At 40.1% G+C, this 25823-nt stretch overlaps 2 protein-coding genes across 3 annotated transcripts; one reads left to right on the top strand and one right to left on the bottom strand.

Moving 5' to 3' along the window:
- Positions 1 to 12: 12 nt before the first annotated feature.
- tmem255a (transmembrane protein 255A) lies at positions 13 to 15195 on the bottom strand. 2 transcript variants are annotated; one of them, XM_083915511.1, is made up of 10 exons: positions 14680 to 15195; positions 11171 to 11313; positions 10564 to 10626; positions 8730 to 8819; positions 6580 to 6645; positions 6364 to 6452; positions 6104 to 6175; positions 5697 to 5859; positions 5380 to 5526; positions 13 to 4058 (listed from the first exon to the last, which is right to left on the bottom strand). In XM_083915511.1, the coding sequence occupies exons 1-10, from the start codon at positions 14735 to 14737 to the stop codon at positions 3915 to 3917; spliced, it is 1035 nt and encodes a 344-aa protein (XP_083771637.1). In that variant the 5' UTR covers positions 14738 to 15195; the 3' UTR covers positions 13 to 3914. The 2 variants fall into 2 exon arrangements, with proteins under 2 accessions (XP_083771637.1, XP_083771638.1); XM_083915512.1 differs by lacking the exon at positions 6104 to 6175.
- A 3701-nt stretch (positions 15196 to 18896) lies between these two features.
- On the top strand, positions 18897 to 24619 carry atp1b4 (ATPase Na+/K+ transporting subunit beta 4). The gene is made up of 9 exons (XM_083915605.1): positions 18897 to 19037; positions 19246 to 19317; positions 19959 to 20175; positions 21675 to 21803; positions 21947 to 22051; positions 22360 to 22559; positions 23288 to 23344; positions 23428 to 23520; positions 23615 to 24619. The coding sequence occupies exons 2-9, from the start codon at positions 19249 to 19251 to the stop codon at positions 23774 to 23776; spliced, it is 1032 nt and encodes a 343-aa protein (XP_083771731.1). The 5' UTR covers positions 18897 to 19037; positions 19246 to 19248; the 3' UTR covers positions 23777 to 24619.
- Positions 24620 to 25823: the final 1204 nt, after the last annotated feature.

The raw sequence follows: 25823 nt of genomic DNA, 5'->3' as shown, positions 1-25823 counted from the left end.
CCCTTTTTTCCCCTCTTTGGTTTCTTGTCAACAACATTCTTCTGTAATTCTCAATAGTGTCAGCGTAAAGTATGGTCACATTAGCCTTTATGAAATTTATTGTGTAATATTGTACTAAACATGGTGAATATGCGCACGAGAATAATGTGCACACTGAACTGTGAGTCCACCGAAAGGGCAGCGGAGTGAATAGTCCCTAGCCTCGCAACAACATCCTGATCTCTGAGCGCTGTTGTATTTTACTCGCAGATCAGTCTGGTAACTTGCGGTAGAGAAAATTTGGAGAAGGTTGCCCAAGTGATCGAACCAATCAGTGTTGGTTTCCAGGTGGCTCGAAGTGTCACGCAACGAGAAGTGCAGATGAGATGAGCGCAGCTACAGAGCAAGCCGCTCGCTAACACCTTCTGCTCTTGGATCCTTCTGTTGGATTATGGACCGGGCACCTGAGATTGTGCCTTTTATCCGTAAATTCACGTTACACAAACGGCAAATGTCCTTTACCGACATGTTTTATTTGTAAGTATCTGTATCTGATTGGGTGATTTGGCCTGTCGGTGATAGACAGGTTGTTTATCCAATCAGCAACCGGTATTTCCGCCTCTTCCGAAAAGATCTCCAACCGAGAGTTTCAAGCAAACGCGAATTAATCCATCCGGTGGACTCATCTTAAATAGTCGCAGGACGGAAGTGTAATGTGACCATACTTTTACTCATGTTACTCTGCTTGTGTAATAGCCTCAATATTTTGTATCATTGGAATAATTGGTAGAAAATATTAAAGAAAGTAATAAGTTTATACAGATGATAAAGGTTCCATGCAACAATCATAAACTCAAGGCCAGAAATTTTAAACATAGTTCGCTGTAAGAAAAAGGCATCACGTGTGCGCTTCATTTTTTACTCTTAAGCAAGTTCAAGCTCGATCTCTGAAGCACAAATCATTGCAATTTGTTTCAGCAGCTGATTTTAACCTTTAGATCATGTTTCCTACAGTAAGCAGCGCACTAAGCTCCATTTCATGAAATATAAAGTGGGTTCACCCTCTATTTGAGAAACCAGGGGCCCTTTCTTTCGCATGGTCAAACTGATCCCGTAAAGGGCCGCGTGGCTGCAGGTTTTCACTCCAACCAAGCAAGAACACACCTGACTCGACTTACTCAACCACCTGAACTGTCTTCACACAGTTGATTTGTTGGACTAGGAGTGTTTTTGATTGGTTGGAATGAAAACCAGCAGCCATGCGGCCCTTTACTGGATCAGTTTGACACCCTTGCATTAATGCATTAATACATTTTGTGGTTCCAGCAGATGTGTGTCAAATACAGGATGTGACCTGTAGTTATAAACTGAAACCGCGCTGCTCAGATTTTAAATGCATCAATCATGAATCTCAGCCTGTTTGTGAGGATCACATGATCAGTTTCTGTACCGGTCATCCTTTGTTCCCGTTTGAGAGATGAATTATGATCGAAAATATATTTTTTCATTGTGTGAATGTTGGCGATCACATGTGGTTACTGTGGCAGGGAAGAAATACAATGATTATTTAATTTTTCAGTGGTTGGGAAAAAACAGTTATGGCTTCTTTTTTTTTGGTCCATTAAACACCTTCTGTTTTATTTTCATACATCTGTACATTTCCTTTTGCTTTCCATTTTGTTTCCTAAATGTTATTTTGATGCCAAAATCACAGTAGAGAGAATTTGCATACAAATGTAATAATAGGATTGATATAAATTGCAAACAGTACATATAGCACTTAGGGTTGCATCGGGCAGACTTTCTTTTTTCTAATACTTTTACTTTTTCACTTGTTTTTCCATGGTGTCAAGATGTAGTGATTGGTCAGTTTGAGTACAAAGTAGTGCTAACAAGGAAATAACAATTTTACTTCATCACATTCAATAAAATCATACAGGATCTGTTTTTCTAATTAACAATGGTGTGTGATGTACAATTTATTTGTGCTAACCCCCTTTTTCCTTGACTGTTTCAGATTTATTAGGATTGTTTAACTGCAGATAAAATTAAATAGTTATTAAATACTCCATTCTGTTAGAATTGTACAAAATGTCCCTTTTTTGACAATTAGCGACAGGGGTTCCTTAAGGTAAACAAATTATTCTTTTACTATTTTAACTTAATCGTCTTGCATTACCAGCATAAAAGTTTTGAAAGTGCTTCATTTTAACTGTCATAATTTCAAGGTAATGAATATGCATGAATTTGAATATACTCGAATTTCAATCACTCATGTAAACCAAATATATTTGAACTGAAATGACAAAAGCCCCAGCTGTGATGATAAAGGCTTCAAATGTCTGGAAATGTGGGGTTTTACAGTACCGTGAAAGTTCTGTAAAAGTGCTTGAATTGAACCCTTAAAAAGCCATAAGCACCCTGGTATTAACAGACTTTTTTGTTGTCATTGTGACGCAAATCTGAGAGGAAAATCCGTGGTTTAATGTTGACCAACTTCCCTATTAACCACAGTCCCTGGTGCAAAAGTATGGTCATGCTGGTGGCTCTGGTCTAAATGCTTCCATGCTGATGTTTAGCAGGCATAATATTCACCATCTTAATTTAGCATGCTTACATTTGCTATTTAAGACTAAACATAAAACTGAGCTGCTGAGCTGAGTTTTCAGGAATTTGGTCGTAAACCAAAGTTTTGGAAATGTAGTCTGTCCTGATGATGGCGCCATTATCTTGAAAGGGAGGCATGAACGTCTGCACCACATTTCATGACAGTTCATTGTTGAAACACACAATTTGAATTACACAAAACATTCTTTTTAATGGCAAGACAAAAAGGAACTGAAGATCAGCCCCTGAGTGTGTTGTTTAAATTATAAAAAGCAGTGAGGAAAGCTGACAGAGACCCGTCACTTGGATTAAGTTTACGCCTCAGTGAACAGTTCTTTGACTTATCACGATGTCCCGTCTCATGTCAGTGAATCCAGCACCGACTGTTCACACTCGGCCTCACTAGTGTTTATTCCTGACAAAGACAGCACATTCAACACAGATGTGATATTGTGAATACTTACAAAGGGCGCTTTGCAGCTTTTAGTGAACATACAATAAATAGGGTTTGGAGTGTAACTGTTAACCGGCCCTCCTTAAACAACTACTGCAGAATTATCTTTTTTCTTCAAACACATTGCTCGGCAAAGTTCACCACACATTGATGAAGATATTTTTAACATAAACTGAAGATTTGATAAATACCATGATCTGTTTGTACACCTTAACTGCTAAAGGAGCATCTGTATATCATACTGCTGTACATACATGATGAGTATGTAATACCTCCATTGCTGCTTACTTGGCCTAATTGCCGCTAAAGAAATGACTGCTTGGGCTACAATTACACTTTTTAGTTCTAGCTGATCAGATTCGGGGGAGACACCAAAGCTTTCATGTAACTGCCGTTCTATTTCACAGGAGGGTCGTAGCTGCGTCAGGACGTTATCAGCTGTGCCACTTGAGGCAGGAAGCATTTACAGTATGTACTAAAGAGAGCTGAACGTTAAGCATGAGCTGGAGGAGAGTTTTCGACCTTATGTGGTAAGTCCAGCTAACCGAGCTGCAGCGCTGGAAGCCCGTTTGCATTAAGGCAGATAGATGTGTAAACTGGTTTTGAACTGGTTGTCTCTCTCCCTGTGTATATACACACGCACACACACCTACAGTGCAGGGATCAGTGTGAGTGGTGCACAAGGAGACAAACACTCCTTGTGCCGGGCTGAACTCAAATTGAGTGTGCTCTGTGGCCGTCGTCCTCTTCCTCACCACCTTTCCTTCAACACAGTTTTCAAAGATTGTGAGGAAAAGCTCAGAGGACCTGTGCATTCAAACCAGCCGATCAGCACCCGACAATGCTTTAGGTGCCGTCCTCGCACGAAGCTGCCTTACGGGCTGTACGGTGGGGGCTTCTCATCAGGATGGTTGTGAGGAGGAGAGTAGCGTGGAGGGACCATGGTCGGCCACAGGTGGCTGGCTCCAGACTGGGAGTCATCAGACAGGCCTGAGGAGTCGGGGAAAGTGTAGGAGCCCTAGAGGGAAAAAACATTTATTAAAAGGGCCTTGCCTGAAGAGTTTGTTTTCAGGGTAATCAAACAATCACTGTAATTATCCGCAAAGGGTAAAGATAGAAACAAAAAGCACATCAATAGAAATAATATATATATATATATAAAAATATCTGAATGTTAACTTCCTCGAAGAGTTTGGAGAGGCCGAGGTTGTGACAGAGTCTTTGTAAATGTTGGCAAATATGAGTCAGAAGGATTTTTTATCAAGACATTCACATCCATATTTAAAAAAAACGCTATGTTGACAGTGAAAGAACACTACCAGACGATTAACAGAAAGTTTAAGAAAAACTAAGAAGACCATTGAATAAAGTGTAACGAGAGTTAGATGTCATTTAATGCCATAACATTTCCTTCTTCAAAAACAATTTTGAATGAAACCTTTCATCTGAACTAGACGTCACTGATTAAAACAATAATAAATCAATAACTGTTCTGATGCAGGCCGAGCACTGCGAGTTTAAAGGGGCACTATTCATACACATTATTCCTATTGTCCAAAAAGTGTTACAACTCAGGTTTGTGATATCATCAAGTGTGCACTGCTGCATAGACGATGAATGGTTAGTGATGTTACAGATGACACTGAGAGCACCCGGGTTCTGGGTAAACACTCAATCACAATGTTTGTTCACAATAACTTCTGCGTAGAAACTTCTGCGTCCCGTACGTACAATTCAACCGCGCTGAGCAAATGAGGGTGTGGAACAAGTGGAAATACTCTCATCTCAACACTTTCACTAATGTGAGGTTCGATACCGGATTTAGAGTTGGACCACAGACTAAAGAAAATGACACCACACAGCACAAGCAGTCAGTCTGACCGGCGGTGAGATGTCGCTGCTTGTAACGTTAGAATTTGTTTATCAAAGACAGTAGAAATAAACACAGCGGAACGTCAGATAGGTCAGACCACCGTGTTTAACCATATATCTTCAAACGTCGACAACAGAACTCAACAAGTTGTGTGTAAGTTCGATGTAGATCAACTGCCGGTTGTTAACCTGGAGGAGTGTCACGATGATACGGTCAATCTGCATATGCATGGATGCAAACAGAATAAAGCACATTTGGGTATAAAAGAAGAAAAGAAACCAAATCTCCCATTAATCGTCTCTGGAGCAGCTCCTGACTAGACTAACTGACTAACAGCATCACTAATTTGAGACTTACTTCTCACTCAGGTTTCTGGTTTTGAAAGAGAGGTGCTCCTGTTCATAAATACTGATTGAGCCGTGGAAATAACATACATGAATTCTTAATTCAGGTGGAGGCTCTGTACCTGCAGGTCGCAGGCAGAGTAGGGTGGCAGGCAGGGGGCAGTGTTGTAATACGAGTTGTGGGAGGTGGTGGGTGGACGAGGCTGGGAGGGGGCTGGAGCTGTGATGGCCTCTGGCTCAGATGAACTCTCTGAGGCAGCAGAGGGAGTCTGACAAGGACACAAAGATCATTGATCAGTTTCTGTCAATTCGAACATAATTATAAAACAAAAACCTTCACATCAGCTCCTTCTGACCAAACCAACAATATTTCAGCAGAATTTAAGCCCAGTTCTCCAATAGTGTCTTCTCTTCTTTGTTGGTTAATAGATGTACCCACCATGTCTTTGAAGCCTCCCAGCACTGCAGCAGTAATGATGCCCAGAAAGAGGGCCACGATGTTGAGGATTGTAGCGGACCACAACAGGTGATAGAGGTGCACCACGTCCTGGCAGCTCTTCACGTCTGTGTATTCATGGTAGCCTCCGATCACCTCTACACGGCTAGCCCAGTGGGTGGGACAGAGAGGGAAATGTCAAGCCACACACATCACAAATAACGTTTTTCCATCTTGTGTTCAGGACACAATGAAAGACAAACAGGTTTTGATTTCTAGAGACAAATGAGTCTATGACAGCTAGAATCATAGAGGACATGGAGGGGTGTTTGGTCAGACACAGAAAGCACATGCAGTCATTTCCAGTGATCTTTAATGGCCAATATGGTTCTAGAAAAGAAGGAACCTACTTCCAAATCATGGATGATTTCCTAAACTTTTTCAAAACATCTTTATTCTGAAGTCCCATAAGAGGATGTTCTCTGAAACAAAGGTTAAAAGAAAAGAAACATTCTTGTGCTATTACGATCAACGTTGCAGTGCAAAGAAATCCCCCACAAAAATGGCACAACGGTACACATCAAACATCCAAACAATCCAAGCAACACAGCAAAGTGAGAAGCCACAGAGTCAGGGGGTTGTCAGGTGCACGGCCGCTCAGCGTACTCACTTGCCGCAGTTGTAGAGGTCGCAGCAGTAACAGGTGTTGCCCTTCACGCGCAGGTTACAAGATGCGCGTGAAGATGTCTGACAGGGCACCTGAAGGTCAATCATTATTTTAAAATGATTAGTTTTTTCACTCTGAGTCGACTTCTGGTTCTTGGCTAAAACCGTCAGAATGAATTCATCGTATTTCCCTGAACTGAAAGTGAAATGTGTTTCTTACATCACGTTCAGATGAAGTCTCACTGGAGTGATACTCACAGCGGCCAGCGTACAGAGGCCTGAGGTCCTGCAGTGAGAGAAACAAACAACAAATACACAATGCATTGGAAATGACAAAAATAAAGAAACAATAACTTATATTTGATTAGTGCTGCAGGATAAATGACTGCAATGTTATCAGTCATGATTATAGGGGTGAAATCAAACTTAATCAATCAAAACCTCTTAGAAAGGAAGTAAGCAAAGCTGGATTATTAAAAGGGTAAAGCAGGAGTTTCATTATATCAGTTAGTTTGTGGTCATTGCATAAACTACAGATCTGTTTGATAATGCTGCACACTACCAAGTTACAAAAACATTGTGCATTTTTTCTTTAGCTCTTAGATGCTTATTTTGCTCAACATTAAAAATATTCATTAACGTTTAGAAGAAAATTACATTCATTCTCATACAATCTATAAATAAACTCCATAAAATCTTGAAAATGTTGTCTGTGTGTATTATATTGCTCTCGTCTGAAGCAGGGTTCTGTTTTTCTCTGGCTGCCCCAAACAAACACGCGTGAAGGTTGAACTTTACCTGTGAACGGGACACGTCTGACTGGATGAAAGCACTTTAGATGCAAATCATCAATACTTCAGACAACGACGGTTAATCAACTATAAGAATTATGAATGTGTTTATTAAGCATTAAGCAATTTGATGCATAGTCTAAGCAAAGCAATAAGGAGCCGGACTGATATATCGGTCAATGACCTGTGCATGTTTTCTGAAATGCATTGAAATGATTTTTTTACAGAACATATATAATGCAGAAAACAAATGTTGGAGAGTGTCCTATAGCTATGTATTTTATTTTTAATCTATATTAACTGGTCAACAATTGACTGATACTGAACATTTAGTAATGCTTTTTTTTTTTTCAGTCATTTCTAGAATTGATGTTTTCAGCCCTTCGCCTGATCTCAGGAAAAGAACCGTTCTTAAAATGAATTTAACTCCTAATTCAATAAATTGTTCACATTTCCTCCTCAACAACTTTTTAGGACAAGTGCAAATTACTGCTTGGATAAAATACAAAAACACAGAAAACATCAAAACAAAAACATCTTGGACAGTAAAACCACAGGCAAAAACACCAAAACATAGACAATGTGCAAAAGATCAACTCATGGACCACTGCTTCTTAAACTACACACAAATTCCTCAAAAGCGCAAACGCACTGCTCAGGCATACATGGATCACTGCTAAGGTGCTAACCATATTCAGATGCTTGTACAGATATGCTACTCAATTATAAGAGCATAAATATAAACGTTTCTGGCTTTAACCTCTGACTGTAATTTGAGTGTCTGTAAAATAATGTTGAATATTCTTTAATAAAGTTATTTGTTTAGGACGCAGCCTTCTGACTAACTTTGCAGAGTCATATCGGTGCACAATCCACATAGAAAAGGTCCATTTTCCTTCCAGTTCGAATATTCACTATATCGGCTGCCAGTGTGGTGATCATTCATTATTGGTTGTCTTTTAATTTCTCTCTAAAATCGGTATTGGCCAAAAATGTGACTTAGTTTAAAAAGTGAAGTTCTGAAAAACAAATATGTCAATAAATGTAACAGTCATAAAAAATGACAATGTATAACTGTCTGAAAGCATCACATCATCTCTATGACTGCATCATATTGTTACTTCTTTCAACAGTGTGTCTCTCTGTAGGTCAGTGTACAAGAGACCTGTCTGAAAAGAAACTTTCCATTTCACTGACGCCACTGGCAAATGAAAACCCTAATGGTGCTGATCTTCCTTTTCACGCAACCATAACCTATTTTAGCATAATTGTTTTAAGAGTGCATGAGTGGTAATTTATGGTTTTAAGTACTTTGCATCATGGAGAATAATCTACCTCTAGCGCAAAATAGATTTGTCTCGCTGAGGAGGGTGCAGCAGCTGCTAGAGCCGGCCATATGTGAGTGATGCCCTTGCGGAAGGGCATACGTTTTACTGTATGTCTAATGCAGACAGAGTATATTAAGCTTTAATGGGGTTGGCATTGATTAATAAGCTTGTGATAAGTCAGGGCATAAGTGTTATCCATATTCATAATTTATCAGTTTGGTTAAATAAGTAGAAGCTTCAGTGATACTTACAATGTGCCTCGCAGCAAACACTCCATCAACGATAGCGCAGCAGAAAGCAGCCACCACTCCGAAACTGATGAAGACAATAGATGCCACCAACTGTGAAGGAAAACAGCAGCTTCATCACTCTTCATCATACTATAATGATATCCTTTTACAGAAGACTATTTAGACTTTTTTATTGCTTCCTCTCACCATTTTTGTATTGGGTTACATTCCCAACCCTGATCAGTATCATCCTGCACATATGCCTCTCTCTGGGTATGAATACCTCTAATGGGTTGAGCGTGGAGGGGGCTGTGTGGTCGGATTAAAGGACAACAGTGACAGAGCGCTGTGGCTGCCACCTAGCTCCGGTGGTGATCATGGCTGGAACAGTGCCCGGCTCTTTATAGGTGCTGCAACCCTTAACCCCCGCCATTCACCTAACTGTCCTCGTTTCACTCCTCATGAGGCAGCATGTATTCAGTTACACATCACTCCACCCTGTCTGCAGCCAGCCAAGCTCACAGGAGGGAGGCGGTGTAAGAGACACGAGGTCCAACAGCTCAAGGTAACAGGAATTTATGCCTGCGCCAAGACCTCTACGATGCTAACATAAACGCATCCGGCAAATGACTGAAACACGTGTAAGATTTGACCAACATGTTTATTGTTCGCCAGGCTGGTCTTTCTTAAATGTCTAGTTTCTTACTCGAGCAACATGGTCCTCCATCAACACACTATTTTCTGTCAAACTATTAACAGTTGTTGTTATTATTTTTATTGAATATTTGTGTTTTTTTTATTTATTTAATGCCACGTCAATGAGGCACTCTGGATTTAGCAACATTTAAATTAGTCTGATGACCTGAAACCAGGTTTTCAGGGGCTTTAAAAATGTTCTAATAAGTCAATATAAACAATAATTTGCTACTATTGTTTGTCTTGTTTCAATGGACTTGTGTCGTGATGAAATCAAATATTGAGATATCGTTACACACAATGACATCATTTAAATTGATTATAACATTAATAATATTGTGATGCGAAATATTTTGAGTTTATATTTTGCATTAATGTTCTTAATAAAATGACAAAACACTAAATTCTTTCCTTTGTAACTTATTAATGTCACACAGGAGTAAATAAAAATAGGCTTTACCATGTGGTAGTTGTACGTAGACTGTTTATTTACTGGATCACCAGAAAACATGCTATATTGTGATATATATCCGTATCATATGAAATTACCTATATCGAGAATCGTCCAATCATTTATCATATAACCATTTCAGCTCTACTGTAAATATAACAATATAAAAGTCATGTGCTCCTCTTATTCCCACAACCATAAAATATGTCAACACATTTCAGTCTGTGCCACAACATTTTATTGGAAACAACATATCAGGGGCAGTGAGGCGTCACTCGGTCAGTTGTGGGACTCTAGGCATCTAAACTCTGCTGTGTGTGGAAAAGTGTCCCGGTGCAAACTCATTCTTCATTTCAGCCCTGACAGTCGCCCGCCCGGCCGTCCCACCTGCTCCTCTCATCTGCAGTTTCCCTCCCCACATTCCACTGTGGACATCTGTCCTCCTCCCCTTACACCCTACTTCTATTTCTGGCTGCATCTCTCTTGAAGCCCAGGATACTTGCTCCACTACGCAAACCTCCTCAGACCAAGTGGGACTCACAGTCTGGGTTGGGTCTGCTCTGTCTATTGTCACATTAACGACATAATTGGGTCTGTAGGCTGTCGTAAGGTAATTGGGACTCATTGCGCTGATTAATGACAGTTTTCTGTGACTGTAGAGACAATGAAAGTGATCTCAATTCACAGAGGACATATAAATCATCTTACCATCTGCCTCTTGTTTTCTATCAAATGAGCACCGATAATTCCCAGAAAAGAGCCAAAGCCCAGCTGAAAGAGAGAAAATATCTGTTATGGTGAGCTTTGATTTCATATCACAGTGGGAGAAATCAAGAGTTGAAGTGTTTCTGTTATGCCATGGAGAAGCATTTCAGGATATTTACAATATTATAAAACTATTCGCTTTTATAGATAGACAAAAAAATCTCTGTACATTACATCATATTTTAATGATTTAAACTATGACTCTGATGAATTTGTGGTTGAAGGCAGAAGAAGCATCTTTGGAAATGAAGCCGACATAAAGTGGCTGCTTTCTTGGGGCTCTTTACTAAAGGCAGAATGCTAAAAGCCGAGTACTGTGAAGAAAATGCATTTATGGACTGAGATACTTTACCTCACTCAACCCATAATGAGAGTAATGCTGAATAATGAATGTGGGGAAAATTCACCCCTCCAGAGACTCAGTAATAAAGTTCGTGAGGAGCAGGAAGAGCTGGCTGAAAACGCTCTCCCTACACTCACATCTCACTCATTGTGAACTCTGACAGTGGATTCTACAGGCCGATGCAAGCAGGTGTGAATGTGCACTCACTATGGCTCCTGGGTAGTAGCCGCCCACTGTGATGTTCTGCGTCCTGGTAGTCGCTGCCAGGCCAAAGATGAGGATGAGCACTGATACGATGAGCAGCAACACCGTCACTATGATGGATTTCCTCTTCCTCCTCTTAAATGAACCTACAAAGGCGACAAATGAGGCAACATTACTGCTGCGTCGTGAACAGCGGACTCCATTTTGCCGTCACTGTTGGCTGTGGGAGAGCAAAAGAGAGGCGAGGGACTGGGGAGCGCACGAAACGTCACATCCTTTGGAGTTTCCTGTAAAATCAGGCCCCAAACCTTTACACAGAAGTCAATCCACAGGTTGTTACAGGCAACTGAGAAAGTCAGGGAGGGACACAAATTTTTTTAAGTTAGATAACAATCTGTTCGCACAATGGGAATAAAAAAACGACTAATACATGTATAAAGTTACACATAGAACCGTTAAGCTACTGTGAGATATGGAGCAAATGACCAAATACCCTGATATAAATATTCCAATGATATTTTAGGGTTGAATATTGCTTTCACAAAATATTTACACAAGGAGATTTTGAAAAAATACGCATGAGTAATGTGGATAATAATGACTGAGTGGGTAAAAGCAAATGATACAACAGCTCGAAAACATCACAGAATAAAACACTTTAGTGTAATGCAGCCTTTAAAAAGCAGGAAAAAACAACACTTGTGTCATATTATAACATTCAGAATCTAAGATGATATCTAGTCTCATATATCCGTATAGTGCCCAACCGGGCCAACCACACCAAAATATGCCAAAATCATAAACATATTAACAATATTAATCAACAAAGACAGCCATAACCTATAAACAGCCATAACCTATAAACAAAGTGCCAAAAGGTTTTCCATACAAGGGTCGAATAGTTTCAGTGAATGTAGGTCTACTGAGATTTAAAACAGACTCGTCTGCAGGTCATTTATTCAAAGGGCTGCTGGCTGAAAATCATCTCTTACAATATTCAGAGCCTTCTGGTGAAGTCAAACCTTATAAACCGCAGGGAGTGGCGCGTCATTTTGGATGCAGTCTTAACTAATTTCTCTAATGTATGTTTCAGCGGTCGTCAGACTCATAGAGGAAGGTCCACTGCTCCCGGTTGATCTACTCCATCTTTCTTTTACCTCTTTCTGTTTTATTTACCCTGCGGTGTTCAGACAGCTCGTCACAACACCGTCAAAGACTAAGAGATCATCCACGTCACCTCTATGTTCTGTTTTATCAATTTTAGGGAAACAGGAAGTTGCCGAGCAATAGAAAGATGTAACTGCTCCAATCTAGAGATCAATGAGAACTCACTACACTAGCAGAGAAAGAACGGGGTTTTGGTTAAATCTTCTCATTGATGGCCTGAGGTTAATGATCTGGAAAATAAATGTACAGTTTTACAGAGCTGGGAGTTATATGGCATCAACAATTACATTGTGATGAGACTAAATTGCCTCCGGGATTGTGTTCATCGCAGTCCTGAATTGTTTTCATTTCCTGGTCTCAAATGTAAAATTGCAGTAAATTAAAAACGATGCATGTTGCTGCTTTGCATTAGTGAAATTAATAATGGATGTCTCTTGTTTTTCCATCATATCACATCCCTTCAGAGATAATTATCACCCAAAGCTAACTCTGAGGTCAAATATGTTCAATGCAATTTCACCACTTTACTGTGTCTGATTGTGAATTCAAGTTTTAAAACATTGTGGACATATTTGACTTAATGAATGTCCTCTGACTCAAACACTCATGCAGGCGAGATCTGTTTATTACTGTAAGACCAGGGGACTAGTATTAGAGTTGTTCCGATGCAAATACTTGTATCAATAATGCCTCCGCTACAATGCTGCTAACAATATTAGTGAGTTAGCAAGTCACCAATCCAATAACGAGTAATTTAACCCTGGAAAAAAATCTACTTTAAAAGTAATTTATTTATGTTGTTTTTCTGTAATGACTGACTGTCAAACGAGATAATAAAATAAAGTTATATTCTCTGTATGTATAACCTGTGCCAGGACACACACAGCAATCATATCAGATCCATGCGGAGTTAATAGTGTAAAGCTGTTAAATAAATAATTATATATATATGTTCTTTCTTAACCCTCCTGTTATCCTTGGGGTCAATTTGACTCCATTCAATGTTTAACACCTATAAATACATGGTTGACATAATTTTTTTGCTTTATATTTATAACTTTTCCTAATTTTATAAGGACCACTGGGAAAACCTAAAATTGGCATGATTTTATTTTTTCATTGTTATGTACACACTTGTCGCATCGGTGTTCCTTTGGGTCAACTTGATAATTTTAATGATTTAATCATTATTAATATTATTATCTATTTTACAGTTCAAATGTTTAAAAATGTTTGAAATGGTTTTTCCTGAGGTCAAATTGACCCTGTACGTAAAACACGCTACTGTCCTTGATAATGGAAATTACTTTCATTCCATTATAAATAACACAAATAATATACTTACTTTAAAACACACAAACAAATACCTTTCGATCCAATTTTAGATCCATCAGTAAGATATTTTATTTTGCTAAATAAATATACAGAGTACCTGAAATAAAAACTTGAGTAGCAACTTTGATTATGGTCATTTTATGAATGTTTCAATTGCTGGGGTTAGTAAAATCTGAGGGTAACAGGAGGGTTAAAGCACTGGTATTAGATTGGTATTCTGTATAGCCAATAAACAACTTCAAGTATTGTAATCGAATCAGGAAGGAACAAAATGTATTTGAACATCCTTAACTAGTATGGCTTATTTGAGTAGTGGTCCTGCTATTCGACTTATAGCAAATGCTACACATGTAGAGGTACAATTATTTTTGTGTAATATTACTTAAATACTATTAATACAGAAGTAGCTCATTGAATATTATTACATGTGACATAACAATAACATAATTACACTACCAACATGTGCCTCTCCAGTCCAGTTATGCTCTAATAAGTGTCCAAATTTTGAAATCTAGTAATATGTTATGATAATTACCTGTTATGGGCAGCACTTAAATGTACTATATTCACATATTTTCCTCTATACGAGTGGAAATTGTATTCCTTTGTGAGCATCCTGCCACAATGTGCCAGGCAAGTTAACCATCAGAGCCAAAACATCCATCCAGGCTCCTGTGGTTACTCAACGTGGCCGCACCTGCAGTGACGCGCTGCGGCCCGGATCAGAAAAAAAAAAACCCCACAGCGGTCTGGTGATGCAACGAGTGTTTTTGTCTGCTTTTGTCAAGAAAAAAACATGCATGTTATTGTTTTTAACCGACGAAAATAACAAATGTGAATGGTCTTAATGTTAACATCGGTGTAGGATCTAACAATGCAATACAATCTACGCAGGGTGGTAAAAACCAGTATACCCATATAGCTAAAATTGAATTGATTACACCTGCAGCAGACACACAATTGACCTTGCACGCACGCACACACACACACGCACACACATACATACATACCCATGCTTGTTTCAGAGAGGGTCAGTGCGCTGGATTGAAGGCTCTGAGTCGGAGGCATGCTGGCTGGCTGGATGTTTAACGCAGAAGACGATCCTCTTGTGAATAATTAAAAAAAAAAACAAAAAAAACAATAGTCACGACTCTGTGTTATTCGCTATATATTCTAGCTGTGAACCACCGTGAGCTGACGGCGTGTTCGCTTGCTGTGGCATTCTCTGACAACAGTCCTCCGTCTCCGTCCGAGCACCGAGCCTTTCTCATTCACATCCCCAGGCTGCAGAGGCGTCCGTCGGTCTCAGTCCTAACGGTGTGTCGGCGTCTAGACGGTGGGTCGCTGCTGCTGCTGCTGCTGCTGTGTGCGCATGTGTCACATTCACGTACTCAAAAAAACAGTTACTCGTTACTTGTGCTAATATCCTGTATTTCTTTGTGTGAATCCTGTTATTTCTTGTGTCAATTTGAATAAACATGTTTGTAAAAACGTTAATAAAAAAACAGAAGTGTATACTTATCCGTTTCACCCATAGGTGTCGGTTTCACCGGAGTAGCCGTTGACGTTACGTGACCGTTGACGTCAACGTTACACCGCCAACGTACGTTAAGTTTCCGTTACAAACCTGTCAGTAGGTCACAAGATCAAATTTATCGTCAGACTAATTAATAAAGTTGATATTCTCCTAATATTATCTCTGTCGACGTGTTTACATTCGCCGAAAAATAAATATTATACTATTTTAAAGATAATTAACGTTTGTTTGCAAACGTTAGTACAGTTACGTCACCTTAACGACTAACGTTCCAAAATACAGCGACGGCAAGCGGTGAGGTCATTGAAATAAATCGATTTTAAATAAATAATTAAATAAAGGCGGTTCACTTTCCGTATTTTAATTACTTTATAGCAGGAATACAAGTGAATTTTAGTCTCTTGCTTAATCCCATATTTTTAAGTGTACAAATATTTCTATTAATTATGTTTATTTTATTCATTTCAATTTTTAAATAAAGTTTTTTTTTTATTAAAAAAGTATAACAATATATTTTTTAATTTAAATCATGTGATGATATGTGAGCCATAGCCTATAAATCCTAAATCATGTTGTGCTGTTGTCGAGCAGAAAGTAAAAGCAGCAGCTGGCAGGTCAGGGCCATGTTCAGATGTTCAGGCCGAGCATCGAGCGCCATCTTCCGGCAGAAAGACAATGTTGCGTTCAAAGGCTCCAGGGAGCAGCACCCCCAACAAAGCACACATGCTGCGTTCAGGTACATATTTTGGTCTCTTCTTTTTTTCTTCTTTACAATTACAATTAAAAAGGGACCCAGTATGTTTTGGTTTGTTCTGTTTTTTTTTTAAATTAAAATTTTACCTATGACAAAATAAAAACTAATAAATTTAATGAATACGATTCAATGTGTTGACCCTGTTATTTATGTAACAATTTATCACATTTATTTACAGTGCCTAAACGACAATTTACCATGTCCAATCAGACTTATGGCTGTAATCAAAGTAAAAGGTGCTACCACAAAGTATTGAATCTGGGGACTCATCACCTTTCCAACCCTGCTATTCTAGTTTTTCATTTTTAATTAATTTTCAGAATACTTGAAAAAATAATTTTACTTGAATGTTGAATATATATATATATTTGTGTATTATCATTTCAGACTGTAAAACAAAAGAAGGATATCATGACTTTCTATAGGCACTGTTGTTTATTTAAAAATACATAATTTAGTTACCTGCACAAAGGTTTCATGCATCACTGATCTGATGGAAAAATGAAACAAACGAAACATGAGTTTGGCAGATACGTCTTTTTTCCATGCTAGCGCACACACACACACTCACACACACAGCAGCTTTTGCCTGATAATAACAGTAAAAAAACCTGTATTTTCAGGTTTACATCCTTATCAGTGTCCTGTTGTTTAAAAAAACCCGGCCCCTCTCATTCATGCAGGAACATTCCCCTTAAAACTGACATTAAAGAGGTGTGTAGTTCAATCAGTTCAATGAAACGAATGAAAAGTTTGCACAGAAGCAGCCACTGTGTTCTCTAACGCGCTGCAACATCTAGAGATGCAAGATCCACTTTTTTCCAATCAGATACCGATAACCTTGTTAAAAAAAAGTAACAAATTAACACAGATATAATATTATTTATTAACAAATAAAGTGTAAATTTACAGCAAAATAAATAAATAACACTACCATGTAAAGTGCACTGCAAACAGATATTTTAAAATGTAAAATAAAATATAGCAGATGCCTGAAACCCAACAAACAATGACTTAATTAACTTTTTGTGTATGATATTAATAAAAAAGAATTAACTGGATCGGAATCATTCATCCGATATCTGATCCAGCTAATTAGTCCGATCCGGGTCTCTCTAGTAACATCTACAGTGCTCTTGAGCAAGGCCCTAAAGCTTTTTTATTTAGTTGGTTATGCCGCGCCCTCTGCATGGAACAAGCTGCTGAATGAACTGAAACTGAAGGAGCTGGTTTCTCTAAACAGATTTAAATCCCTTCTTATCGAAGCAGACTCTTCTGTCTGTTCATGCTTTGTTTGATGATGTGACTCTATTTATAAGATCTCTGTTGTTTCTAACCATTCATTCATCCATCTTCAACCGCTTGTCCCTATCAGGGTCGCGGTGGGCTGGAGCCAATCCTGGCTGACATCGGGCGTGAGGCCGGGTACACCCTAGACAGGACGACAGTCTATCACAGGGCACATAGAGACAAATTCACACCTACTGGCAATTTAGAGTCATCAACTAACACGTGCATGTCTTTGGACTGTGGGAGGAAGCCGAAGAACCCGGAGAAAACCCACGAAGACACGGGGAAAACATGCAAACTCCACACAGAAGGGCCCCAGGATTCGAACCTCTTGCTGTGAGGCGACAGTGTTAACCACCAGACCACCGTGCCGCCCTGTTGTTTCTAACCTTTGTCTGTAACTGTTGAACTGTGTTTCTGCCTGTCTTGGCCAGGACTCTCTTGTAAAAGAGATGTTTAATCTCAATGAGACATTTCCCTGATTAAATAAAGGTTAAATAAATAAATAAATCAGATAGGACGGACAGGAAACGTGGTGACAGAGAGGGGGACACATGTAGCAAAGCGCAGCAGATCGGAGTGGAACCTGCGGCCGCTGCCTCGACGGCCTTCAACCTCTTTACATGGGGCAACTGCTCTAACCACTGTGGCACCGAATAAGACAAAATAAGGATTTTCAACCAAGCATCCCAAATCACTGTTTAATCAAATTACCACACAACTTGGTAGGTAGGGGCCCACAGCTCATCTGTGCCCGGGGCCCCCCAGCAGGTCAACCCGGCCATGGAGCGCCCTGCACAGATGCACATTTGTAGAAACAATATGTAGTTTACAGGTAAGAAGCAACACACTCCGCATGGACAAGTGCAGGCTTCTCCTGACACACGTAGAGATTTTTTGCTTCTCTGCAAAAAAAAGTCCTTATGTGGTAAGAAGAGTAAAATATGCACGCATAAAAACACGCGCGCACACACACATACATGCAAGAACACGTGCACGTTTTTACCGTGTAAATCTCAAAGAACAGAGATTTTCCATGACGCAATTTCCCTTTTCATGTAAAAGAAGAAAGAAAAAAAAAGCCCCCCTCTCCCACTTTTTACATGGGCGCTACGTGACCGGCCTGCAGATAGGACCAGGGATGAGGACAACTTGAACTCCTCCAGAGGGGAGCTTATGGTGAGCAGTTGCTGCAGGAGTCTATGGAGCTGCTGGTGTCGTGCAGAAACAATACATAATGATCGATATTTAACTCGTATTTATTTTGCATCATGTCAAATAAATGCGCAGTTAAATATTATTATTATAACAGCAAATAAATAAAGAAATACAGGTTTTGCTTTTGTCTTTAAACCCTTGACTGCAGGAGTGTTTTTGTGCACACAGCCTACAGTATGCACCCAGATTGACAGCAGTGTCTTGTGTTGGGATAAGCTATAAATATTGTATTCAGGCTTTGCTTCAGTTTAAGCCCCGCTTAGCAGACAATGGCTGATGGTGTGCGTGTACTGAATGCATTTCTGTAGTCCAGGCCGCTGCCAAAACGTCTCTGGGACCAAAAAAAAGCACTTTGTATCCCACCCCCAGTTCCTCTCTGTCCAGCGTTCATTCACTATGATGCGCGCTTAGTTGCAGGAGGTTCTCCACACCCGGTCCCCTTTCCATGCCTAAAACTTTCTAATGAAATCCCCAAACTCTTTTTGACAAACATTGTTTGTTTTTTCCTCTGGAGGTCAAGAGGGCTTTCGACGTATTAAGACGCGTTTCTATTGCAAAGAAAACTTCAGGTATGTCAGATTTTCAATTGAAATTCTATTTGTTTCATCTGTAATAATTATTTATTGTGTGTGTTTGTGTGTGTGAGTGCAGGTTGACTTATTCAGATAGCCTGGCATTGTTGTGAAAAAAAGTTTTGCAGATGTAAAGGTGTGTTGCTTTAAGTCAGTGGCATGGAAGATGTGATTGGTTTAACAAGTACCTTTTCCTTGTGTGAAGAATATGGAGCCCAGTTCCACAGAGGGAGGAGCTGAAGAGACGCTCCTTAAAAGTCATCCACCAAGTCTTGTTGTAAGTGCGGACATCAAATAGAAAACAAAACACTTTATAATCACTTTAATCACTGAAGCAGATGCAGCAGATGCAGCTTATTAGCACTGAAGTTGTTTTTAATTGACAACAGGTTTTATTAACTCAACAATCAAGTGATTGTAATGGCACAAGACTCAAAGCATAACAGCATTTAAACATTTAACAGCAGAATATTTTAAAAGCCAAACTCTCACATATGAAGTGACTTTTCGGGGACACTCTCAAGCGTCCTGTGGTTCCTCTGGGATCTGTGTGTCCTGTCCTGTGGACGCTGAGAGTCAGTGAGTAACATCTGGCTGTCAGAGTGACCCTCCAGCTCTGGCGTCTGCAGCTGCTGCTCCAAGCAGGAGGGTCTACTCAGAGGAGGTCAGCTCTCCCAACGAGTGCCAGAGAGGTCACCAGCGGGTTTATAATTTGCAGAAACAGGGGATAGGACCATCAGTGCGATGTTCATTAATATGCAGAGCACTCTGGCAGTTAATATCGTCGGTCATACTCGGATCAGAAGGCATGCCATTTTTTTCCTGCTGTGATTTGAAAAGAAAATAGATTGACTGCAGAACTTAGCAGTTGAGAATATGTGTGGTGAGGGCTTTTTCTCTCCTTCTTCTTTCCACCAGCCTCACAAAGTGATACTCAAACATGGCCAAGAGTTGGAGGAAGAGCAGGAGGAGTTGGCCGAGCACCGGCCTCTGGAGCAGGAAGACCTGAACTTTGAGAGATGGAAGCGCAGGCCTTTACCCCAGAGGACACTCCACCAGAAAATAGACGACATTAAGACATACCTGTGGAATGCAGAGACCAACGAATTCATGGGTCGCTCTGGGAAGAGCTGGAGTGAGTTGACTATAAAGACAAGTTCTGTGTTGTTGGGGTGTGAGGGGGGGACGTTTGGATTAATGCAAACTTATTTTTACTGCATGTGTCCAGAAGTTACAGATCTAATGTTGAATGCTTCACAGTTTGAATCGTCTTAAACAAGAGCACAATGTCCTTAAAAGTTGCACATAGTTTAGAAATGTCTCTCCAGTGCAGTGACTCTGTTCACTGTGCTGTAAGTGTGTGTGTGTCCTTATGCTCAATGTTTACATAGGTGCATGGACAATTCAGAGTGGCCCGACAAAAACAGACTGCCTGGGGACGTATCCCCAGCGGGAGCTCACTGTCCCGGGCCTCGCATTGGCCGGGAATCACATTCCTCTACATCTTACCATGCTCTCCACGGCCCGTTTCCCAAAGCCTTGGCGACCTCATCGCTGAACTTAACATGCGTATGGCCCCTCAGTTGCAGTCAAACACGTAGAGATGCTGTAGCCTTTTTTTTTTTCATCCACAGAGCTCACTGCCAAACTGAGCCTTGGTGCACGCAAACTTTATTTGGCAGAGGGGGCAGACTGGATGAGTTTGTTGAGTCAATGATGATGGAGCAACCTCTTGGTATTCCAGGGAGGGTAGCTGCCATGTGACGCTGTTGAGCCCCCCACCCCAGCTCCACTGTACACAATGGCAAACATGATCCAGCTGAGTATAGAGTGAATATCCAAGGAAAGTGTGTGTTCCTTGCATAATCTAAAATGCTGGATCCCAGGCAGAGCTAAGAGCTCAGCTACAAAACCAGTGTGTGCACACTTATGGAGGAGTGGGGCCCATGTGTCTGATGAAGAAAGGCCCTGAGTTGAAGTCTGTGCTGTGTGTCCTGTGAGACGAGTGTGTAACAGGGGACACAATACCAGAGTGGGGTGATTGGGGCTCCTTGGAGCTGGCCGGGCCTCTATGGCTGCAAAAAACCTTCACTACGATGGCAACCGGAGGTTCACTGTGTTCCTGAGTGAAAGGACAGCTGGGAGAATTCTCACTGAGCTCAAACAGAAAGGTCTTTGTGGCTCTGGGGACGCAAGGCTGGCTGCAGCTAGTCCCCTGTGAAATTGCCTGCACACCAAAAGCCATTTAATTTAGGGCACGTTTGGCTTGATTAGTTGCTAATGGACTGTTAATTGGAAATTGAAGAATAATAATGGTTCTTGGGGTTTCTTTGTTACAGGTTAGTTCTCACATTTGCTCAGTACAGTTGGATTTTATGCCAAAACCATTGTTATTTTTAGTCATTTATAAGCCCAGACATGAGGGGGGGACAGTGCTTTTGTATGAGTATACAAATTAGTGACCGCCCTGATCAAGGACAGTAACTGGAGTCCAGACAGGCCACACAATCCGAGCAAACAAGGACATTTTTAACGGTTGATTGCTCTTCTCCACTGGGATCAGAGGTATCATTTGTTACGTAAGCCACCGTTGTGCATCAGAAATACTCACTCCTCTTTTCACTCCTCTTTCAGGCCTCATCCTTCTCTTCTACGCTGCACTTTATTTGTTTCTCGCAGCCATGTTTGGCGGCTGTATGTTTTGCCTCATGTGGTCTATTAGTCCCTACTATCCAACCCACAATGATAGAGTGATGCCACCAGGTAAATATAACCCCAAACTCAAAGCACTCCACTGCACCCCTCCCCTGTCACTTTCCTTTCGCCTCACTGCTCGACCGTCCTGCAGTCTGTTGCGTCTACTTGAGTCTCAGCACAGTTGACTGTCTCTGGGTCTCCACTGGCAGGTATGACGATGGCCCCACACCTAGAGGGCCACGAGATTACCTTCAACGCCTCTGATCGCAAATCCTGGAAGAAGTACGCGAGGTCTATGGATGACTATCTAAAACGTGAGTCGGGCAGATGAGGTTGTTGAGTTTGTTTAAAATTAAGAGGGCATGCAACGTGTTAATCCTCGTCTTCACTACCTTTGTCCCTTTTTTCCATTTGGTTCTTGCAGGGCATGCTGGGAAGGGAAGCCTCTTTGTGGGCAGAGTGCAGCCATTCAATTTGTTTTTTTTTTCCTCACCCTGCTTTTGTCAACCTTCCTTAATCAGAGGCCTGAGTCTGGCAGGGCATTGCTGTAGCGAGAGTTTATTTATGCCCTCCTCTCTCTCTCTCTCTGCTTCTTTCTCCCTTCTCTGCCCTCTATTTTCAGCGTATAACGATGGCGCTCAGGACAGGAAGAATATGCGCTGCACACAGGACAGATATTTCATGCAGGACGACTTGGAGGAGAGCGCAGAGCGGAAAGCGTGTCAGTTTAAGAGGTCCTGGTTGGGCGACTGTTCGGGGCTGCAGGACCCCCACTATGGCTATTCTCAGGGAAGGCCATGTATCCTCCTTCGAATGAACCGGGTAAGAAGAGTGTGAGTCACCAAAGTCTGTAAAACAGTGCAATTTTAAAGAAGTACAAACAAAAGATGGAACATAAAGCAGCAGGAACACAGTGTGATACTGAACCGTTGAAGCTCAGTTTTCTCAGCGAGTGACATCTTGTGGTCACTTCACGGAGAGGACGAAGATACAAGAAGCCATTTGTGCACTACTCTCTGTCTTTATAACATTGTGAATGGGAACTTATGCAGGATCATATCTTTATTTACATTTTTCATACACGTTAGAATTAAACTTTCGCTTGTAATTTTTATTATTTATGGATAAAGACATCCTGCTGCTGTTTGAAGCAAAGAAGGTGGATCGTGTGTAAATCCAACAAAAAACATAAAATAGCACGCAAATGAAAATGAGAGGATGTGCAAACACTGGCATCTGCAGTCTGTGAATGTTACCATTTGTCCAGGTCATCGTTATCCTCAAAGCAATTTCAGTCAAAAGCAACTGGACTTGGTTATTTGTCTAGGAAGACGTTTCACCTCTCATCCAAGAGGCTTCATCAGTTCATGTACGCGTCTGACCAAACTGGGGCATCTGCAAACTACCAAAATTTTCATTTATGCAACGTTTCCACCTACATAGTCTTTTTCTGGCAAAAATCTGTTGGAGTTCAGCTGAAGGACGTGTCAAACTGAAATATAGAACCAAAACAGTGTAAATACTTTGTTTCTTACTATTCTTACTTCTAGATTCTTGGTTACTTACCTGGCCAGGGCAAACCAGTGAACGTGACTTGTGGAGTTAAGGTACAGTAACCATTAACACTCGTCATTTCATCTCAGCAACATGTCATAAAATGTCAAGGAAAATGAACTTCTTCCTCTTTCAGAAAGGACCTCCAGAAGCCTTGGGAGAAATCCAATTTTTTCCTAAAAGCATTTTTGACCTGAAGTACTATCCATACTATGGGAAGCTCAGACATGTGAGTGAGAGTTTCAGCATTTGGGTGAACACGTCGACAACTTTAATCCAGTCTGAGATAACACCTGTCGAACTCTGTGTCCCTTCTTCCTCAGGCGAACTACTCTGCACCGGTGGTGGCTGTGCGTTTTGCAGGAGTGCAGTACGACACTCATATCCAAGTAAAATGCAACCTGAACGGAAAGGGCATCATTAACGATTCACCCACTGACCGCTACCTGGGCAGCGTGACCTTCACCTTGGATGTCGGAGCGTAAGGAGAAAACATCACTGCCAGCAGGATGCTCCCGTGACAATGAGGCAGGAAAAATGTACAAGAAAAAAAATATTTTGAACCATTATTTTCCATGGAGTATGTAATTTCCCTCATCTTTTACTTAAATACCCATGTCTTCTGCTGTGAGACAAATTCCTCCAGAAGTAGATATTTACCATCTTTGTACCTTAAGCGTGCTTCTGGCACCTGCACTCACAACACACAGTGCTGAGCACAGGACAAGTGCGTAGAGTGAGTTACAATTCCTCATATTTTGTAATGATTAGCAAGATTAATCGAACTAAATGACACTCTGCCCAATAGTTAGCATTTCTGGCTATGCAAATCCAATTATGACTTAAAACATTACTAGGCGATTAGAAACATTGTTGTGTCAGGTTAGATTGTGTTTCTGTGTGCAGTTTTGTGTGACAAAGTGTACTAATTTGTTTTGAATTATATTTTTCAAACATGTATATTGTAAGAATTCAAAGAACTATCATGCAAACACTGAGAGCAGGACTTGTACTGTACTTACACAGTAAAAAAAGACATAATAAATGACTGCAAATACACTATTACTATATTTTTGTTGACTAGAGCAGTATTATACATTTATGATAAAGCATCACAAGCCACTTCTTGCCTTCTTTTGTAAAAACATTTGCTTTTGAAAATGAAATACTACACAACACTGATCAATAAAGAGACATGCTGTACTGTGAAATAGTTTGTGAAAGGACCATTTTAAAAAGTATTATAACTATTTTGTGATAGTATTAATCCTGTCTGAACTGTGCTACTAAACATGGTATAAATGTTGTATTTATTCCTATTATAGTTCTTATAATAAATACAATGTTCTGGTATGTACTGCAAGTTTTCTTCCACTGACACAACACACAGCTGAGGATGATAGGGAAGTCGTTAGTATCACATATATTTGATGATAAAAGCATCACTAAAGTTATTAGAAGTCATCTTGAGAGGGACATTAATGTATGAACCAAGTGTTATGGCAATCCATAAATAAAGTTTTGGAGATATTTCACTCAAAACCACAAATGTGAACATCAACCGCAAGAGGAAAAGTCAGGAGATAAGCAAATTAATCTGGACATATTAATATTTGCATTCAATTTAAATGGGTTTCTACATGGGGCTTGATGATGCCAGAAGAAATATGTAAAAATGTCAATGACAGTGGTGGAAGAAGTACTCAGAGCCGTTACTTCTCCATTCTTTAATACTGAAAATGTTACTTTACTAAGTAAAAGTACAAAAGTATTAGCATTAAAAGGTACTTAAAGTAGAAAAAGCAAAAGTACTCATTATGCAGGATGGCCTATTTCAGAACATTATATTAAAATTATTGATATATCACTTTAATATTGCATCTGTTAAAGGAAAGATGAATTATATCTTATATTATGTACTTTTTTAAACTGCTGTATGGCTTCATCTTTAAGAACATATGTTAATTCATTTGTTGATAATATTTTGTTTTAATAATCTGAATCTGTAAATAAAGTTATCAAATAAATGTAGTGGAGCAAAAGTAGAATATTTCCTCTGAAATGTAGTGGAGAAGAAGTAAAAAGTAGCATTAAATGGGATTAAAAAGTGAAGTACAAATACCTCAAACTTGTATTTTAAGTACAGTAGTTGAGTAAATGTACTTCGATTTTTACACCAACGTTCAAAGAAAATGATTTGTTAACTTTGCAAATATTGTTATGTTAACAAACACAAGTGTGAGGTCATAAACCCCAAACAATGAGGATGATAAAGCAAATAGAAGTTAAAAGTTCATCAAAGTAAACTCAGTAATAAGTCTCCATGACCTGGAGTGAGATTCCCGCCTCTGGTTATAAAAAAACTCACGTCGTTGAACAAAGTCGAGCAGACGTTTTGAGCAATCGCAGCAGTTTCCCTCCAAGTTTACAACCGTCAACCTTTGAGTTCACATTTCATCACAAGACACACACAAAGTTTCCTGCTCTGGAGCGTTGAAGAAGAATGACAGTGATACAAAACAAGAACGAAAC

This window comes from Echiichthys vipera, assembly GCF_963691815.1.
Source record: "Echiichthys vipera genome assembly, chromosome: 6".
Lineage (NCBI taxonomy): Eukaryota > Metazoa > Chordata > Actinopteri > Perciformes > Trachinidae > Echiichthys > Echiichthys vipera.
The sequence above is the reverse complement of the archived record's forward strand: the minus strand, read 5'-3'. Positions and strand labels throughout refer to the sequence as shown.